Here is a 16,508-nt window from a genome sequence, read left to right on the forward strand (position 1 = left end):
GATGTGAACAGGTTCTTCCAAACAAATAACGGGGAATGGCAAGGGGATGAATATTGTAGTCATTCATCTCTGTTGAATTGTGTACTAATTATCTTCTTGGCTAAACTGAATGAGTAAATGACTTCATAATGTTTTTCCCCAAACACCTTTTCTTAGTAAAATGGCTCCTTCATGCTGCTCATTCACTGCAGGCAGGGGCAGGCTCTGGGTTATTTTTACACGTGGAGGGAGAGACTCCAATGTGCTCTGCAATTTTGTGCTTTGTGCCTGGCACTTGTGCTGTGGAGCTGACTGGACTGGGGCACTGAGAGTCCTTCCAAGAGCAGATGGTTGTTCACATTAAATTCTCTGCTTTTAAAAAAATGTATTTGAAAATTGCATTTAGAGTTCTGGAAAAATCTCCTCTTTGTGTTCCCCGAGTCGGGGGTGAGTGAATCACACTGCAAGTAGCCCATTGTGCTAATCTTGGAGCTCAGTTGTACCTCTTGAAAATTCATATTGCTTCAAAATCAGAATTTTAAAAAGCTCCTGTCTAATGTCACTTCTTGAAACTAATGGCTCTTTAATCCTATTTCTAGCTCAAGGCAACTCTGAGGGCTGGAGAGTCTTTCAGAAGTACATGATTGGCACAAGTTAGGCTTGACTCTAATCTTCCAGTGCTCAATCTCCAGGGATTTGATCCCAGCTTCAGAGTAACCTGAGATATTCTGCCCATCCTTACTGGAAAACAAATGGAGAGTGTGCAGTCACAACTTCAGTTTCTTTGGGGAAGGAGGAAGTTTTTCATCCTGCTGCTCTGTTGGCAGCAAAATCGCTGCCATATCTTCACGTTGTGGGTAATGAGCAAGTTCTGTGTGTGGAAGGGGATTGCCTGCAGTGAAATGGGCCCTGTGGGTGAGTGCTGGGTGTGTTTGGGGGTGCCCAGGCCCTTCCTGGGCAGGTTTGCCCTGATTTTCTCCCTGTGCTGCTTGCCCAAGGGTTGCACTGAGCAGCAGTGGGAGGCAGGTGGGTTTGGTGTGTCTTGGGTCTGTGATCTGGTCCTGTCATTACCTATTTACTCCTAATTATGGCTTTTGGAGTTGATACTCCCCAGCCTCTGTGCTTATCTCTCACTCTGGGTGTATTTCAATAGAAATGTCATTATTGGAATCATTGACACTGCAGGTTAAAGATCCCGAGTTCCACCATCCATTGTCCATGAAGTGATGCATTCAAGATAGAACTGCAGGCCCTTGATAAAGGCTCTGTGCCAGGAGCAGGGAGCTCTCTGGTCCCTTGAGATCTTATCTCCAGCAGGGTTTGCTGCTGGAAGGAGCCACAGCAGAACGGGAGAGGAGAGGGAGGCCAGGGATTCTCCTTTCCTGACCAGGATCTCAAGAAGGGAAATGGGAGGGTTCCAGCCCATTCAGTGTGGGCCAGCCTCAGATTGATGAGGAGAAGAAGAAAGGGAGTTGATTCCAGTATTTTAACAAATTGTTGGGAGAGAGGGATGAAGGAAGGTTAATTATGGAGGAGGGTAAAGGTGAGGAAAAGAGAGGTGACCGTGGAAGGGAGGTGACAGTGCTACCAACAGAGGAACAACCTGTTCTTCTTGAAATGCCTTCTTTCTTTTCTCATACAGGCAAAACAGCTTAAAAGTAGTGATGCACAGCAGGATCCCTGGGGGTCCCTTCCAGCTCAGGATATTCTGGGAGACTCTAGCATGGAAACCCCCACTTCCACCCTGAGCTTTGCTCTGACACAGTGAGGAGATCTTGTTTAATGTTTTACCTTGTAGAAAAATGAGGCCTCAGGAGCAGGATCTGAACTTTGCAGGGAGGGACCACCCTGTGCTAATGCTGGTTCTTAATGCTTCTGTTGGGTGATAAATATTCCTGAGGGACCAAGGGGTTTTCTTTGGAGGCTTTGGTGGGGGCTAAAGATGTTGAAGGTCGGGGTTCAGATTCTGGGTTTATGGGCACCCTTTGCCTTACAGGGACTGAAAGAGCAGCTTTTCATTCTGCCTGTCGTGGCTGAGAGCAGGTTGGCATTTGAATCTTAAAGGGTCACTGTTCTTGGCACAATTAAATCTGCTTTGAAGACAGATAACTCACCCCAGCTTGACACGTTGGCCTGGACATTTTAAATGTGCTGCTCCAGTTCTGTTTGTGTTCCTTATTCCATAATTATTGGGTGTTAAACTGTGTGGGGCCTGCTCGGGCAGACCTTGTGCAGACACTGTGAAATTGAGTTTCTTACCTTCTCCCAGGAATGGCACTGGAGTGACATTTCCAGAGCCTTGTGGTTGAACCTCCCCCTGCCCATGGAGCCCAGGCTCCCAGAGCCGGGTGTGGGATTTGGGGAACTAATCACTGCTTAATTGCTCTGTGTTGGTGCAAGAGAGTGTAAACGAGGTGTGGAACAAGGTGTAGCTGGCAAAAACCCTGGGAGTGACAGCTGGAGTGGGAAAAGGTCTTGGAAGCTTCGGGTGAAGGGACAGGATGGTCTGGTCCTCTGCCAAAGGCAGCGATGGCTTCAGGTGAGAAACATTCCTCTCAGACAAGCAGAAAACAGCCATGAGCAGGCTGTGCTGTGATGGAGTTTAGGGTTTTGGCCACTGGAAGCCAAAGCTGAGCTTGGCTCCCTTGGAGGGAGCAGCAGGGAGGGGAGAGCCTGGGACTGGGAGGTCCCTGAGCAGCAGGAGCTGCCCGAGTGAATTCCCTGCTGCATCATCCCCTGCTGGCCCCCAAAGGCATCCCTGCATCCCAGGATGGCCTGAATGCTCCTTTTTACTGACACACTTGTTTAATTCTTAACTCACAAGACATTTGCTTATTTATTCTCATTGTTCCTGATAATAATTCTAAACCATTAGAGGGGAAAATTGTATTCAGAAATGCTGTTTCACACTTTATTTGTTTGATGATTTAGAGCGATAGAAAATAGCACATTTGCTGGCTTTTATAGTCTGATAATTATCCACATCCATCAAGCCCCATTCCAAGGGAATAAACAAAACACCAAGAAAATTACTCTATTAATGATATCCTATGATGGCAAATAGGACAGACCTCTCTTTTGTGTTAAGTAGAAAGAGGGGACTGTCCAGCTCAACTCATGTTGGGCAGGAATTCCTCCCTGGCAGGGTGGGCAGCCCTGGCACAGGTGCCCAGAGCAGCTGGGGCTGCCCTGGATCCCTGGAATGCCCAGGGCCAGGCTGGATGGGGCTGGGAGCAGCCTGGGACAGCGGGAGGCGTCCCTGCCAGGGCAGGGCTGGAAATGGACATTTAAGATCTCTTCCAACCCAAACCATTTTGGGATTCCATAGTAACAAAAAAAGCACGCCACCACTCCAGGAAGATCATTTTCTAACTCATTTATAGCTTTGGGGCAAAGCCTTTTGGACTTGGGATTCTGACTCAAGAACTCAGAAAATTGCCTGGAAGTAGAGATCAGAAATGCTGGAATTAAGTTTCCTGAAATAAGTTTGTAAGCTGAGAGTCTTTCCCACAGAACAGCAAGTTTTAGATGTGTACAAGTGGTACTTGATCCACTTCAGGGATTTTCTGTTGTTTTGGTGAAAGTAGAAAAAGGTAATTTAAAAGGCTCAGTATATTACTTTCAGGTTGTTGACTTGGGGGTAAGATGACATTTGAGTCACAGAACTATAACTCTTTTTATCTCCAGCTGGTTTTTCTTTCCCTGTTGTGTAAATCTCCTGCTCCCTGGCAGAGCAGCAGCACATTTTTCCTGCTGTAATCCCCAAAGTGCTGAGTGGCAGGGTTTTGGGTGAAGCCTGGCCCTTTGTCTTGGTCACTCTGTGCAAGGCTGACCCTTGGAGCTGGGCTGGAGCCCGGTTTGCACGGCCGGAGCCCTGGAGGTGTGATTTACCTGATTTATCTCCCCCCAGCTGCTGGCTTGGCTCTGTGGCCATCAATGTCCCTTGTCCTGGGGACAGCTGAGCCAGAGGGGCACATCCAGGCCAGTGCTCCAGCGCTGGGGCTCCTGCAGCCGTGCCTAGAACAGGAAATGAGTGGATGTTTTTAACCTGTGGAATTGGGGTTTGAGCTGAGCCGAGCTGGGGACGGTGGCAGCCTGTGCTGAGGGACACAGCCCTGCTGGCTCTCACAGAGAGCAGGGCCAGCAGTGGCACCCAGAGCCAGCCCAGGGACTGCACCCTGGGCTTGCAGCAGGTTTTAATCCTTCCATTGTTGTTCTGCCCTAATCGATCGTTCTGTGTGTAGATGGAGCTCGCTCTGTGCCATACGTGCAGCAGCCCTCTGTTTCTCTTCCTGATTTTAAATAGCAGCCCAAATTCTGTCTTTATTGCCTAGCTTTATGTAAATCAGTCAGATTTGTGAGCATAACTTAAAGCAGAATTTGACCTACTTTTAATTCTCTTCTGCAGTTAATATTTTGAATTCCTAAGGATAAATGCAGAGGGATGTGTAGGCTCTGCTTCCTAAAGACTGGCCCAAAGAAAAAAGTTAATTTCTAAAATTGGAGTCAGCTATTACCATTCTGTGCTGGGGTATTTTGATTTGTATATTATTACATATAGTTCTTTTTTATGAGCTGGAAATTCCTCCTCTCTGGCTGGTTTCTATCCAAGCAAGTCTTTTTTCTTGGTCTCTCCATGGGCTGTTCTCTGAAGCCTTGCTTGGCTTTTTGCAGGCTGCAGTTTCAGATAACACAATAACCGTGTTCCAATGTATTAAACTTTTAACATCCTCAAGATTCAATTAATCTTATCTTTACAACTCCCAATTACAGGCACTAATTAAGTGAAGGTTGCATTGTAGACTGGGGATATTACATTAATCATCAGCAGCCTTGTAGCCATAAATTAGTTCTTTCCCAATCCTTCAGCATTTTTCCCAGAAGGAATGGAATGTCTCATTTCCCTGTTTTAAGGGACATTAATCCCACAAAGGAGCTTTGGATCGGGATTAGTTTTATCACATTTATGTAAGTGATGAATGGTCTTTGTAAAATAAAAGCCACTAGCTTTGTCCCAGACAAATGAAATTGAATTGTTTGATAATTATGCAATTTAAGGCACTGTCAAACTTTGGTCAGGGAATGTTGGGAGTCCATCGCTGCATTTGTTATTTTACAGGATTAGGTGCTGCATAGTGTTTTACCTGAAATTTCTCTCAAGCCATCAGTTCAAATCAGCTTAGTGCCTAAACCCTGCAGGGCCCTGGGTGGGATTTGTGTGCTGTCATCCCCCTGCCAGGCCAGCCCAGGTGTGTTTGATTTCCTCGAGCTGCTTCTCCCAGTCCTGGCTTTGCCCTGGGAAATGCAGAATTTGTCTGGCTGAAGCCCCCAAAGCCAGGGGCATCCTGAGCCCCCAGCCCAGGAGGGGCAGTGCTGGGCACCTGTTGCTGAGTCCCCTCCTGCAATTTCCTGATCCCAGCAAGGGATAATGAGAAGGATGGCTTTGACATCTTTATTGGAAATAGCAAAAATAATGCATTTTTTATTATTCTCTTTGAAGAGAAGTTATAGCTGGCAATAAATGCCATTCCCACAAATGTAAATTCTCAGAATTCTCTGTCACAAAAGGCAGGGAGAGCTGTATTTAATTTGCTGCAGAATGTAACCAATGATTTACAAATTTCCATTGGCAATATTATTGTGTGTCATCGTGTTAAACACGTTCAAATGTGTCCTGGTACTCAGTTCCCTTCTCATAACCTGGACACATAAATCTCTGTCACCTGGGCTTTGCTCCTGAGAATGTTGTGACCCTCAAAGCACTAAGAGGACTAACAGCTTTTGGGAAGAAAAAGCCATTTAAAGCTTCCCTGGTGTTTGTAGGTGCTGGGCACACCCAGCCCTGTGGCTGGGGCTTGAGGGACAGCTGATTGTTTATCCAGAATTTCATTCAATAATTTGCACTCCAAAAAAATTCCAGTCCAATTCTTCTGCACTTTACTGACCCCAAAATCCAAGAGAATTGTCTTAAGGAAGTGTAGAAGTTGTTCCCTACACCCTTTAATGATGTTTTCATCAGCAGACCCTGCATTTTCAGGGTCACCTCATCAAGAAAATTATTGAACACTTGAATTCCATTATTTCACATCAGACAATAAAATCCAGCAGGGGCACGAGGATTGAGCCATGACTGCTTGGGCTGTGCTGAAGAATATTTACTTTTTTGAATAAAATTTACTTTTTTGGAAGCTATTTGCACAGGAAAAGGTTCATTCTTTCCCAAAGCACACAGACCCTCCTTCACACCTTTTCAGCCCATCTGTTTCTTGCCTATTAATATTTAGCACAATTTTATTTTGCAGATATTTTCCCCGTGGAGAACACACCTGCTGTTCCCTGCACTCAGTTATTCCTGGGGTTTCCAGTGCTGCATCATCACTTTGTCTTCTCCATTTTCCTTCTCCCTTGTGAAACCTTGTGATGCTGTTTGAGAAGATGCCAGGAAAACACACACTTCATGTAGCATGTCTGAGGGCTTTTATGAAATGCAGTTTTTTCCATGGAGTGTGTGTTCCTGATGCCTTTCTGACATACAGAATTTTGGTTTTATTGCCAGCCATTGTGTGCTGTGCCGAGGGTTATTGCCCCATTTGTTCCCAGCCTTTTCCTCTGGCTGTTTTTGCATTAAAGGTGTGTTGGTTTCATCATCTGTAATGATGTTTTGGTTTCTGTCTGTTCTGTTCCCTCCTCCCAGGTACGCCATTCCCCCGGAGCACGGCAAGAGGCTGGAACGCCTGGCAAAAGGTGAGCCTGGCTTTGGGCTGGGCTCAGCAAGGACTGCCACTGACTGAGCCTGCTGGGACTTCAGGGGCTGCTTGAGGAACCTGCTGAGCTGGGGGAGCTGCTTCAGAGCCAGAGAACTTGACAGGAAAATTTAATTTTCCTTCCAACTCTTCCCTCCAAGCCTCGCTCTCCTGGCATGGCCTGACCTGAGCTAAACTAAACCTGATCTGAGCTACAATTCCATAAAAACCTTTGGATTTTGGGGCATTGAGGCCAAACCCTCCCCTGTCTGGCCGGTGGGTTTAATCCCCAAGGGTTTGTGTAGGAAAGGGCCCTAAAAATCCTTTCATTGCACCCTGCCATGGGCAGGGCCACCTTCCCCTGGAGCAGGAATTGCTCCCAGGGCATTCCTGGGGCAGCCACAGCCTGCTCAGGTGTCTCACCACGCCACAACAGACATTTTCTGGCTGATATTGAACCTAAATTTCCCCTCTTCCAGTTTGTGCCCATTGCTCCTTCACCCTATAAATACGTTCTGTATTTGTGGTTTTCCTTTTATTTTAGCCTCATCCTCCTGTATTTCTCAGTGCCATAAAGTTCGTATTAAAAAGAAAGAAAAAATGAAAGGGAGGGAAAAAGAAAAGGAAAATGGAAGTGGGGGGAAGGGAGAGTTACTTTGAGCTGTGGCAAACTCCCACCTCTCAAGCTTCAGGGAAGATGTCTGGCTGCAGAAGTGGATATATTTTAATTTGTTGGTGTTGTTTCTATTTCTGTTCACTTGCAAATGTTCAAGGAGCTGCCCAGCTAAAAAAAGCTGCTGGCCCAGAATAATTAACTCCAAATCTCTGTGGTTCATCTCCAGCGAGGCAAGTGGGGTGGTTTAAATCTGGTGGTGAAGGTAGGAGCAGAGAAATCTGGAAGACTTACTCTGATGCAAAAGAAAAGTAGTTCTCATGCTGATTTCCCAGAAAAAAGACAAATTCCTGTAGTGCCTTTTCCTGCTGAGCACATCCAGGGTGTCCAGGGGAGTGGCTGATTGTGTGGGGGAAATGCAGAATAACTGGGATGAGTGTCCTGGGGCTTGGTGCTGTTCCCCTGGGCACTGAGCTGCCGGATCCCTCCACACAAATAACACTGGAAATGGCTGCTCAAAAATGTTGCATTTCAAAGCTACAGCTCAGTAATTTGCCAGGTTTTAATAGATGAAAAAAGTAATTTTTATAAGAAGTCAATCAATCAGATGACTTGTGTTCTGCAGGCTCTGAAATACCACTCCAAGTCTGACAGGAGCAATAATAAGTTTCTTGCTGTTTGTAACTAATTTTTACGGATGATCAATTTTGAGGCACGGAGATGGTTTGTGCTGTAAAACCAGGAGCAAATTATCAATGATCTGGTCTTTATTTTAGTTTCCTGTCTCTGGAAGCTGGGTGGGTGATGATTCAACTCTGCAAAGAGCCAGAATTGCTGCCTGGCCGTTCCCCTGTCCTGTGCATCAGTGAGGAGAAGTTTACTATGGAGAAATGAGTGTGCAATTAATATGGAAAATGAATAGCTGAGCTGTAAATGGGCTCACTGGGAGAGCCACGGAGCCCATGGAGAGAATGTTAATGTGTTGCCATGTTATTGGTGCTAATCACTTAAAATGTGCTTCTTTATTAGTGGCTTTAATGAGAGCCACTTAAACTGTGCATTAAAAAGAGGAACTGCAGAGAGGGACGACAGACTGGGTAGCAGACAGTCATAATTTGTATTGAAATGCTTTTAGTACAAAAAATATAAGTAAACCTGGAATCCAGTAATCCTTTTGACTTTCTGAAACCCCTTCCATTATGTCTCATCAATTAGTTTTGGTTCCAGAGCTTGGGTTCTTTGTTTTCCTGAAGTGTGATGGGTTTGAGTCCCTACAAACACACAGTTTGTTATGGAATCAGCCACTGGAGGGAAGGACATGATCTTGAGGAAAACTGGGTTACATTAGCTGAGCTGCCATTGAGGGGTTTGGGCAGTGTTTGCTAATTAATTATTTGTGATTAGTTTTAATAACTCAGTGGGAGAATTTAGCACTTAGGGGTGTTGAGGTGCTGAGTGGGTCAGGTCCTGCTGCCTCTGCCCCTTGTTGGTGACTGCTGTGACCGTGTCCCTTGTGCCACTCCCTGGGGTGGAGCCCTTTCCTTTCCCTCAATGTCCCCATTTTTCCCTCGAGGCAGCGGGGTGTGGGCAGGCTGATGTGGGATCCAGCAGGCTGTGTTGTTTTCCCAAGGACAGCCCTGTAGTGATGCTCCTGCTTTGGATGTCTCCACAGGATTCTTCCCAGGAAGCTCTCAGGGATGTGATGCTTTCCTCCGTCACAAGATGACCCTCATTTCTCCCTCCATCCTGAAGAAATATGGGATTCCCTTTGACAGGGTAGGTCCCTGCACAGCTCCTCTCTGCTGAGGAGCCAGCCCAGCAGAGCCACCCTGGGAGCTGGCTTCACTTCCAAGGGCATTGTGTGCTGAGTGCAGCCTGGGTTCAGACCAGCTCTGCTGCAAAGGGAGGCTTTGGGCTTTGGCTGAAGAGAAGAAAAGCTGTCCCTGAACAGACTCTGGCACTTAGGGAGCTCTCAGGTGGAGAGGGACGAGCTGATAAGGATGGGCTGGCTCATCAAGGGGCAGCAAAACCCCGCTGGTGCTTCAGAAACGCTTCTTTATTTTCTTGTGGATCCAGTGCGACCCAAAGTGGAGCTGGCTGTGCTGCTCCCCTGTTGTGTAAGTGTTCGTGCTGCTCTAAGCCTGGAAGGATCCCTGCAGCTCTTAAGCCCTGATTTGAAAAGAGGGGTCATGTTTATTTGGTATGATCGTTTTAATGTGCTTATTCTTAAAGTCTTGTGGCAAGAAGTAAATCTCCTCAGCCAGGGGTGGTTACAGGGATTTGTATCTGTGCAGAATCACTCAAACTGCTGCTGCTGCTGCTGCTGGGTGTTTCCAGCACATGGAGCCAGAGCTGCCTGTGGATCTGGGAAGTGTCACAGAGGCCTGCTCCAAACTGGATTTGTGGAATCATGGAGTGGGAAGGGACCCTAAGTCCCAAAAATGGGCAGGGACACCTTCCACTGTCCCAGCCTCCAAGCCCTGTCCTGAACCAGTGGCTGTGGGAGGAGGATCACTGTTATTCACAAACAGGGAACGAGTGCCATTTTTCCTGAGGAACAGAGATAGGATCCCTTCATCCAAATCCTTGGCAGATTTCAATGAAGTTGAAATAGGCAGCATTTATAAATCTCTATAATGCTGTTCTGGAAAAAAAGAAACAGATCAATACTAGGGCTTTTTAATAATTAAAAATGTGTATTTCTGTAATCTCCTATTGATTTCTCCATTTATTCCTCAAGAGCTTGCAGAAGTCAGTAAATTTGGGGCTTTCTTCATGAGTGGCAGTTTGTGCTGGCTTTCCCTCAATAGTTATTACTTTTCTGCATGGCCTATCCATCATCTGGAGTGTTTTCTAATTTATTGTGGGATAATGTTGACAGCAGTGCCATGGATGATGTGGGCTTGAAATGGAGACACCGGGATGTGCATTCACTGACAGAAACATCATCTGTCCATCTCCTGGAGCCAGCAGAGTGGTTATTGTGCTGGGGTTTGTGGAGGGGATGCAGGGTGCTCCAGGGGCTGCCTGCAGGCTGGACTTCAGCACCTCCTCCTGAAATCCTGCAGGAGCTTCTGGTGTATCACAGCAGCTTTTATTCCCACTTTCTTGAATTATTCTTCTAATGTTAATGACATCTGCAAGTTCAGACGTTGGCCCAGCTGAGGGAGAGGTGTTTGAACTTCTGTGTGTTTACATTTTGTGTTTGGAAGTGCAGTCCCCTGGAGTCTCTGTGGGCTCAGAGCTGCTGTGGGAAGGAATCCAAGCAGAATTCTTGGCCTGGGACAGCTGGGAGAACTCTGTCAGCACTGCTGGTTGGAAAGACAGGGAAGGTGAAGCTCTGCCTCTTCCATACCCCACGGAGGGTTGGTGCTGCATTGATCTTTTGGAATGATGCAGCCTGAGACCCCTTTGGAACTGGAGCCTGCAGGTGTAAAATAGTTCAGGTTAGGTGACCCCTTCCATCCACTGTTTTGAGTCTTGCCCTTAAGAGAAATCCTTGAGTGCTCCTGCAGTTCCCCAGGAGTGTTCCAGGCCAGCCAAGAGCTGCCAGTGCTGCTCTGCCGACCCTCCAGCGGGAAGAGATTTCAGCAGTGGGGTTTTTTAGTGGCTCTGTGTTCTCAAGCTGCTGCATGTAGTGACCTGTGGGGTGTCTGCTCCTTTTGCCCGTGTTTTGCAGATCACCCAGGAGGCTGGGGAGTTCATGATCACATTTCCCTATGGGTACCACGCTGGCTTCAATCACGGCTTCAACTGCGCCGAGTCCACCAACTTCGCCACCCTGCGCTGGATCGACTACGGCAAGATGGCAACACAGGTGGGCCCTGGAGGGGCTGGGGCTGCTGCTGGCACACACAGCCCTGCCACCTGCTTGTCCTCATTCCTGGGGAGAGCACAGAAAATGCCTCTGCTTTGGGATGTGCTCTCTCACTGTCCCACGTTGCCGGTTTTGCCTCTCGATAATTTGTTTTCCCAGAATTCACAGAATTCCAGAATCGCTGGGTTGGAAGAGACCCTAAAGATCATCCAGTCCAACCCAGCCCCAACAGCTCAGCTGAGCCCTGGCCCCCAGTGCCACATCCAGGCTTGGTTAAACATGCCCAGAGATGGGGACTCCACCGCCTGCCCGGGCAGAACATTCCAGAACTTTATCACCCTTTCTGTAAAACACTTTTTCCCAATATCCAACCTGTATTTCCCTTGGGGCAGCTCCAGGCTGTGTCCTCTGGTTCTGTCAGTTCCTGGAGACAGAGCCCAGCCCCAGCTGGGCACAGGCACCTTTCAGGAGCTGTGGGAGTGATGAGGGCACCCCCGAGGCTCCTTTTCTCCAGGCTGAGCACCCCCAGCTCCATTTTATTCTGAGGCTGGAGGAATGGCTTTCTCAAGTGTTGCTTTCAGGTTCTGAACAGGTTGTTTTGGTAAGGTGGAATTAGTTGTCTGGTGCATCCAAAGTGCATTTCACAGTGAGTAAGGTGACTGATGTAACTGAGCACAACTCATTAGGTACACGCTGGAGGGGAAGGAATAAGCTGGAAATACTTTTAAGCTTTAATAACACTATGGTAATAACACTGAAAATACCTGAATTCCTCTAATCTGTGCACTCAGTTAAGTTTGGAGAGCTATGTTTGTGGGGTTATTTCTCATTAGGGCAGGCTCCTGCTGTACTTTGGTTTGTGACAGCTCTCCTGGTTTGAAGTCTGCACAATAACTGACCAGCAAAGCTCAGATTCTATCTGGGAAGTTTTGCCATGGGCAGGGACACCTTCCACTATCCCAGGTTGCTCCAAGCCCTGTCAGCCTGGCCTTGGACACTTCCAGGGATGGGTCAGACATTTGGATTTGTTCTGGACTTAAAGGGATGGTAAGAAAAGCCTTAAACTGTAAGAGACCTCAAATCAGTGTCAGGTGTCTGAAACTCAAAAATAGCCAAGCAGTCTTGGTTTAAAAATGTAAAAAATGATTGTCTGCTGTGACCTTGTAAAGCAGGTTTATGTGTAGTGAGTGGTCATGGTATTACACCCCAGAAAATGGGGTTTATCATGGAAATTCAGACAGACCCTTAACTACAACAGAGCCAGCAGGCACCACTGGAATATTAAAAGCAATTTTGGGTTCAGCCATGTGTTCACAAACAAGTGACATTTGGGAAGTGCAGTTTTAGATGGAGCCTCCATGCTTACATTGTTAGGCAGCGTAGCGTGAAATTACTGAACAAGCAGCAGCAGGGCAGGAGCAGATCTGGGGACACAGCGTGGAAGTGTGCAAGGAGATGCCCAATTTGTTCCCAGTGCACTCCGTGGCACTGGTCTGTTCTGAGTGCCTGGTTAACCCTGCTCCAAAGCAGTGTTAATTAAAATGGGGTGCCTGGCTGGGGGTCCCGGCTGAGGGGGGCTTTGTTACTCTGGGGGGGGCAGAGCTTTGTTTGAATCTCATTTGAGGTTAGCAGGGACCTAAGGAATGATCAGCTGAGGGTGTGCACTGGGCTGCCTGCCCCTCTGTGGGGAGAGAATTCCTGGAGAGACATCAGGAGGAAATTCCTCCCTCCCTGGGAGGGTGGGCAGGCCTGGCCCAGGGTGCCCAGAGCAGCTGGGGCTGCCCCGGGTCCCTGGCAGTGCCCAGGGCCAGGCTGGGCATTCCAGGACAGTGGGAAGAGTCCCTGCCATGGCAGGGCTGGGATGAGATGGGATTTAAGGTCCCTCCCAGCCCACACCATTCCTGAGTGTGTGATTTTTAGTTAACTACTACAGCTTTCCTCTGTTTCAGAAATGGCCTCATTGATTTATATGCTCCCAGGCACAATTAGAGTGTCCTTGCTCACATGCAGGCAGGTTTGGGTTTTTTTTTATACCATATACTCATTTATAGAAGTTCTTGGGAAGTCTGAGCTGGGCAAAGCTGTGCAGGCATCTGCTGCTCCTGCAGTGCCCCAGGTGGTGATTCCCTCCCTTCCTTGGGCTGCCAGCACAGCTCTCTTGTCCTGCCTGCACTCAGGAGGATGGGGACAAGGCAAGGGTCATAATTAGCCAGTTGTAACGCTCTCCTGGACATTATCCTGGGGAGGAGATTTGGGCTGTGCTCTGCTGAGAGCTGTGTGGCAGTGGTGCAGTGCAGGGGAGGAAGGTAATGGTTCAGCTCGGAGAGCAGAGCTGTGCTAATTGCCTGCCAGATGGGTGCAATGTTCTGCATCCCACAGAGAACCTGTAAAAAATACAGAATAACCAGCCTGGAGAGTAAAGATCAGCTGCTGAGACACTGGCCCTGCTGTAATTGTAGAACAAGTGTCAGGATTAGCAAAAAAAATAGCAATGGCTGCAGAGTAGTGTGGGAAACTAACAGTGGGTAAAGCCACTTGTATCTGTAAATGAGTAACCAGGATGAGCAGATCCTCAGAAATTCCAGTGGAAATTGGTTTGGTGGATACCAAGTGAATAATCTGAGCTGTCCTGTTTGGTTCAAAGCTTTTTGAGAAATGGAGTCTTTCTCTTTGTGGGTTTTTAGTTAGAACAGGTGCTTTTGTCCCTTGGGTCTGCTTTTCTGATCCTCCTGCTAAATGCTCCTCCAGCCCCAGTGCTGAGTGTGCTTTGTGACGGACAAATTCCACAAATTGTCTTTTGTGATGTGCAGAAATCCTCAGGACTGGTTCCCTGTGCCCTCAGCCAGGCTCAGGTCCAGGGGAAGGCTCTGGATCCTGCCCAGTCCCCCAGCCAGCTGGACAGGGCCCAGGAGCAGGAGCAGCTTTGGGCTGTTCTGCCTTGTGTTGCTGATGGAAATGTCTCCATCTGGCCTGGAGGAGCCTGGGGTTGCAGCTGAGTCCCTCCCAGCCAAGCTCAGCTTTCCTCCTGCACCTGATCCTGGGGCAAAGCTGAGCCCCAGATCCTGGTTTGGGGAGGGGAGGGACCCCCAGAGATGCTGGGGCTGCCAGGGCTGGTCCTGGTGCTGCCAGCAGCCCCTCCCAGGGCTGGGGGTCCATCCCAGCATCGCAGAGCTCTGGCAGGGAATGCTCCTGGGAGCTGCAGTCCTGTTTGGTGAGGAGGTGTCCCTGGCACAGGGCAGCAAAAAGAGACAGGGAAGGGAGTTCAGAGGGGCTTTCACAGCCTGGAAGATCCTGGCACAATGTTTCAGAGTCAGCTGTAATCCAAATATTTGCTTTGGACTTCAGCATTCCTGATTCAGCTGAGGAGGGATGGGTTTATTTGTATATACTGCAGTTAATGTTTGCCTGAATAGGCTGAGCTCAGGAATTGGGGAGAAATATTTCCCTTTGTTCTCTGTGGTTGGAGTTCCTCAGTCATTTGTCTTCCATTTGTCATTTTTTTCCTGTTTCGTTGTTGAAAAAAGCTGCTGAGTGAAAGGCAGGAAATTATAATTTTCATTCTTTACCATATTTTTTATTAAATTTCTTTTTATTTTGCACCATGAGCCTGCAGTTCCTGCCTGGCTTTTTGTTTCTGAAAGCCCTTGGATGCCCCCAGCAGAGGATTTTAACAGCTGTGTCTTTGCCCAAACAACCCTTCTAGAGCAGGGGCTTCAGGAAAGTGCCCTCCCTGTCGTCACAGTGGCCTGTGAGCCTCCTGCTATTCAGAGCCCTGCCAGAGCTTCAGCAGAAATTCAAATCCCAGCTCAGCTTTTCTCTTTCTTTGGCAAACTGGACTGAAAATCAGTGGATGGGAGTGGAGCAATCTCTGCACTCTCCTTTCATTAAGTGCAGCCACTCCTGGAGAAGGTCTGGGTTCCTGCTGGCTGCCGCTTTCACTCCTTCCTTTATCTCCTGTTTACTCCAGAAAAACTGCTGGAATTCTCTCTCTCAACATAAAACGGGGTCAGGCTGCCCCTCCTGCCCAGGTCCTGCATTTTGGGCTCTGAAATAAACAGCTTTCACCTCATCCCAGGATCCTTTACGTGGCTGCTTGCTTCTAAACCTTCTGCTCACTCTTTTTTTCTGTACTGTATATATAATAGAGAAATAATCTCGAATTTACGCTTGGAATATCTGTGATTTAGTGTTGTCTACAACATAATTTTCCAGCTGAAATTGAAGCTTACTTCTTACTATTCACATTTTAGTAGATTTTTTTCCCTTCAATATGTCTGTATTTCCCAAGAAAATAAAACTTGTGAGGTTTTTGCAGAAACCTGTTTGATAATACTGCATAATTGGTCCCCAAAATAAGGCAAATCAGAACTGTACTTTTGCATTACTTTGTGTCTGTGCCTCAACTGACTCTAATTAGACCTTTTAAGCTTAGAACACATAAAAAAATCTATTATGAAATAGCATTTCCATAGTTTATTTTTGTCAGACATTCAAAATTGCTCTTTTACTCTAATTAGACCTTTTAAGCTTAGAATACATTAAAGAAATCTATTATGGAATAACATTTCCATGGTTTATTTCCATCAGACAGATTCAAAATTGCTCTTGTACAAATTCTTCCACCTTTCTTCATACTTATTTTCTTGTATTATTTGTAAACACCCCTAATGCTCTTGATTCTGTTCAAGAAAAAGGAACTTTTACAGCTTTTTTTATGCTGAGGTGGAAAGGGGATGGTTATATTTTGGAAACTGCTGAAGCTTTGTTTTATCAGCTCTTTTCTGAGCTTCTCTGCAGCAGTTGTGGCTGGGAGGTTCTGGGCACGGTTTTTGTTAATGAAAAAGCCAAGCAGGTTCTGTGGGCAGAACCAGTCCTGGGTTTGCTGGGATTCCCAGGTTCCAGTGCTGGGGGGTGGCTGAGTGTCCCTGGGGGGCTCAGTGCCCCCAGGTCCTGCTGGGTGTCGGCATGGGCTATTTATTGATTGATTTTGGGTTTTGTACCGGCTGGGACAGGTCCCGGAGCGTTTCTGTGCCCCACAAAGGCTGTGCCGAAGGGAGGGGGTGGCTGTGCCGAAGGGAGGGGGTGGCTGTGCCCCCAGAGGGCTGGGTGGTGGCTGTGCCCCTGGATGCTCGGGGGTGGCTGTGCCCCCGGATCCTCGGGGGTGGCTGTGCCCCCGGAGTGCTGGGGGGGGGGTGGCTGTGCCCCCGGAGTGCTGGGGGGTGGCTGTGTCCCCGGATGCTCGGGGGTGGCTGTGCCCCTGGATGCTCGGGGGTGGCTGTGCCCCCGGATGCTCGGGGGTGGCTGTGTCCCCGGATGCTCGGGGGTGGCTGTGCCCCCGGAGTGCTGGGGGGTGGCT

At 47.9% G+C, this 16,508-nt stretch overlaps 1 protein-coding gene across 2 annotated transcripts in view; it reads left to right on the top strand.

Annotated features, from left to right (window-relative positions):
* Nucleotides 1-16,508, top strand: part of KDM4B (lysine demethylase 4B) — a 73,013-nt gene that overhangs the window by 23,650 nt on the left and 32,855 nt on the right. For both annotated transcript variants that reach the window (XM_084221361.1, XM_084221362.1), the window contains exons 6-8: nucleotides 6,674-6,723; nucleotides 9,008-9,111; nucleotides 11,015-11,152. In XM_084221361.1, coding sequence (XP_084077487.1) covers nucleotides 6,674-6,723; nucleotides 9,008-9,111; nucleotides 11,015-11,152 — 292 coding nt within the window. The remainder of the gene's footprint in view (nucleotides 1-6,673; nucleotides 6,724-9,007; nucleotides 9,112-11,014; nucleotides 11,153-16,508) is intronic.

The sequence above is a fragment of the Fringilla coelebs genome, assembly GCF_963513975.1.
Source record: "Fringilla coelebs genome assembly, chromosome: 24".
NCBI lineage: Eukaryota > Metazoa > Chordata > Aves > Passeriformes > Fringillidae > Fringilla > Fringilla coelebs.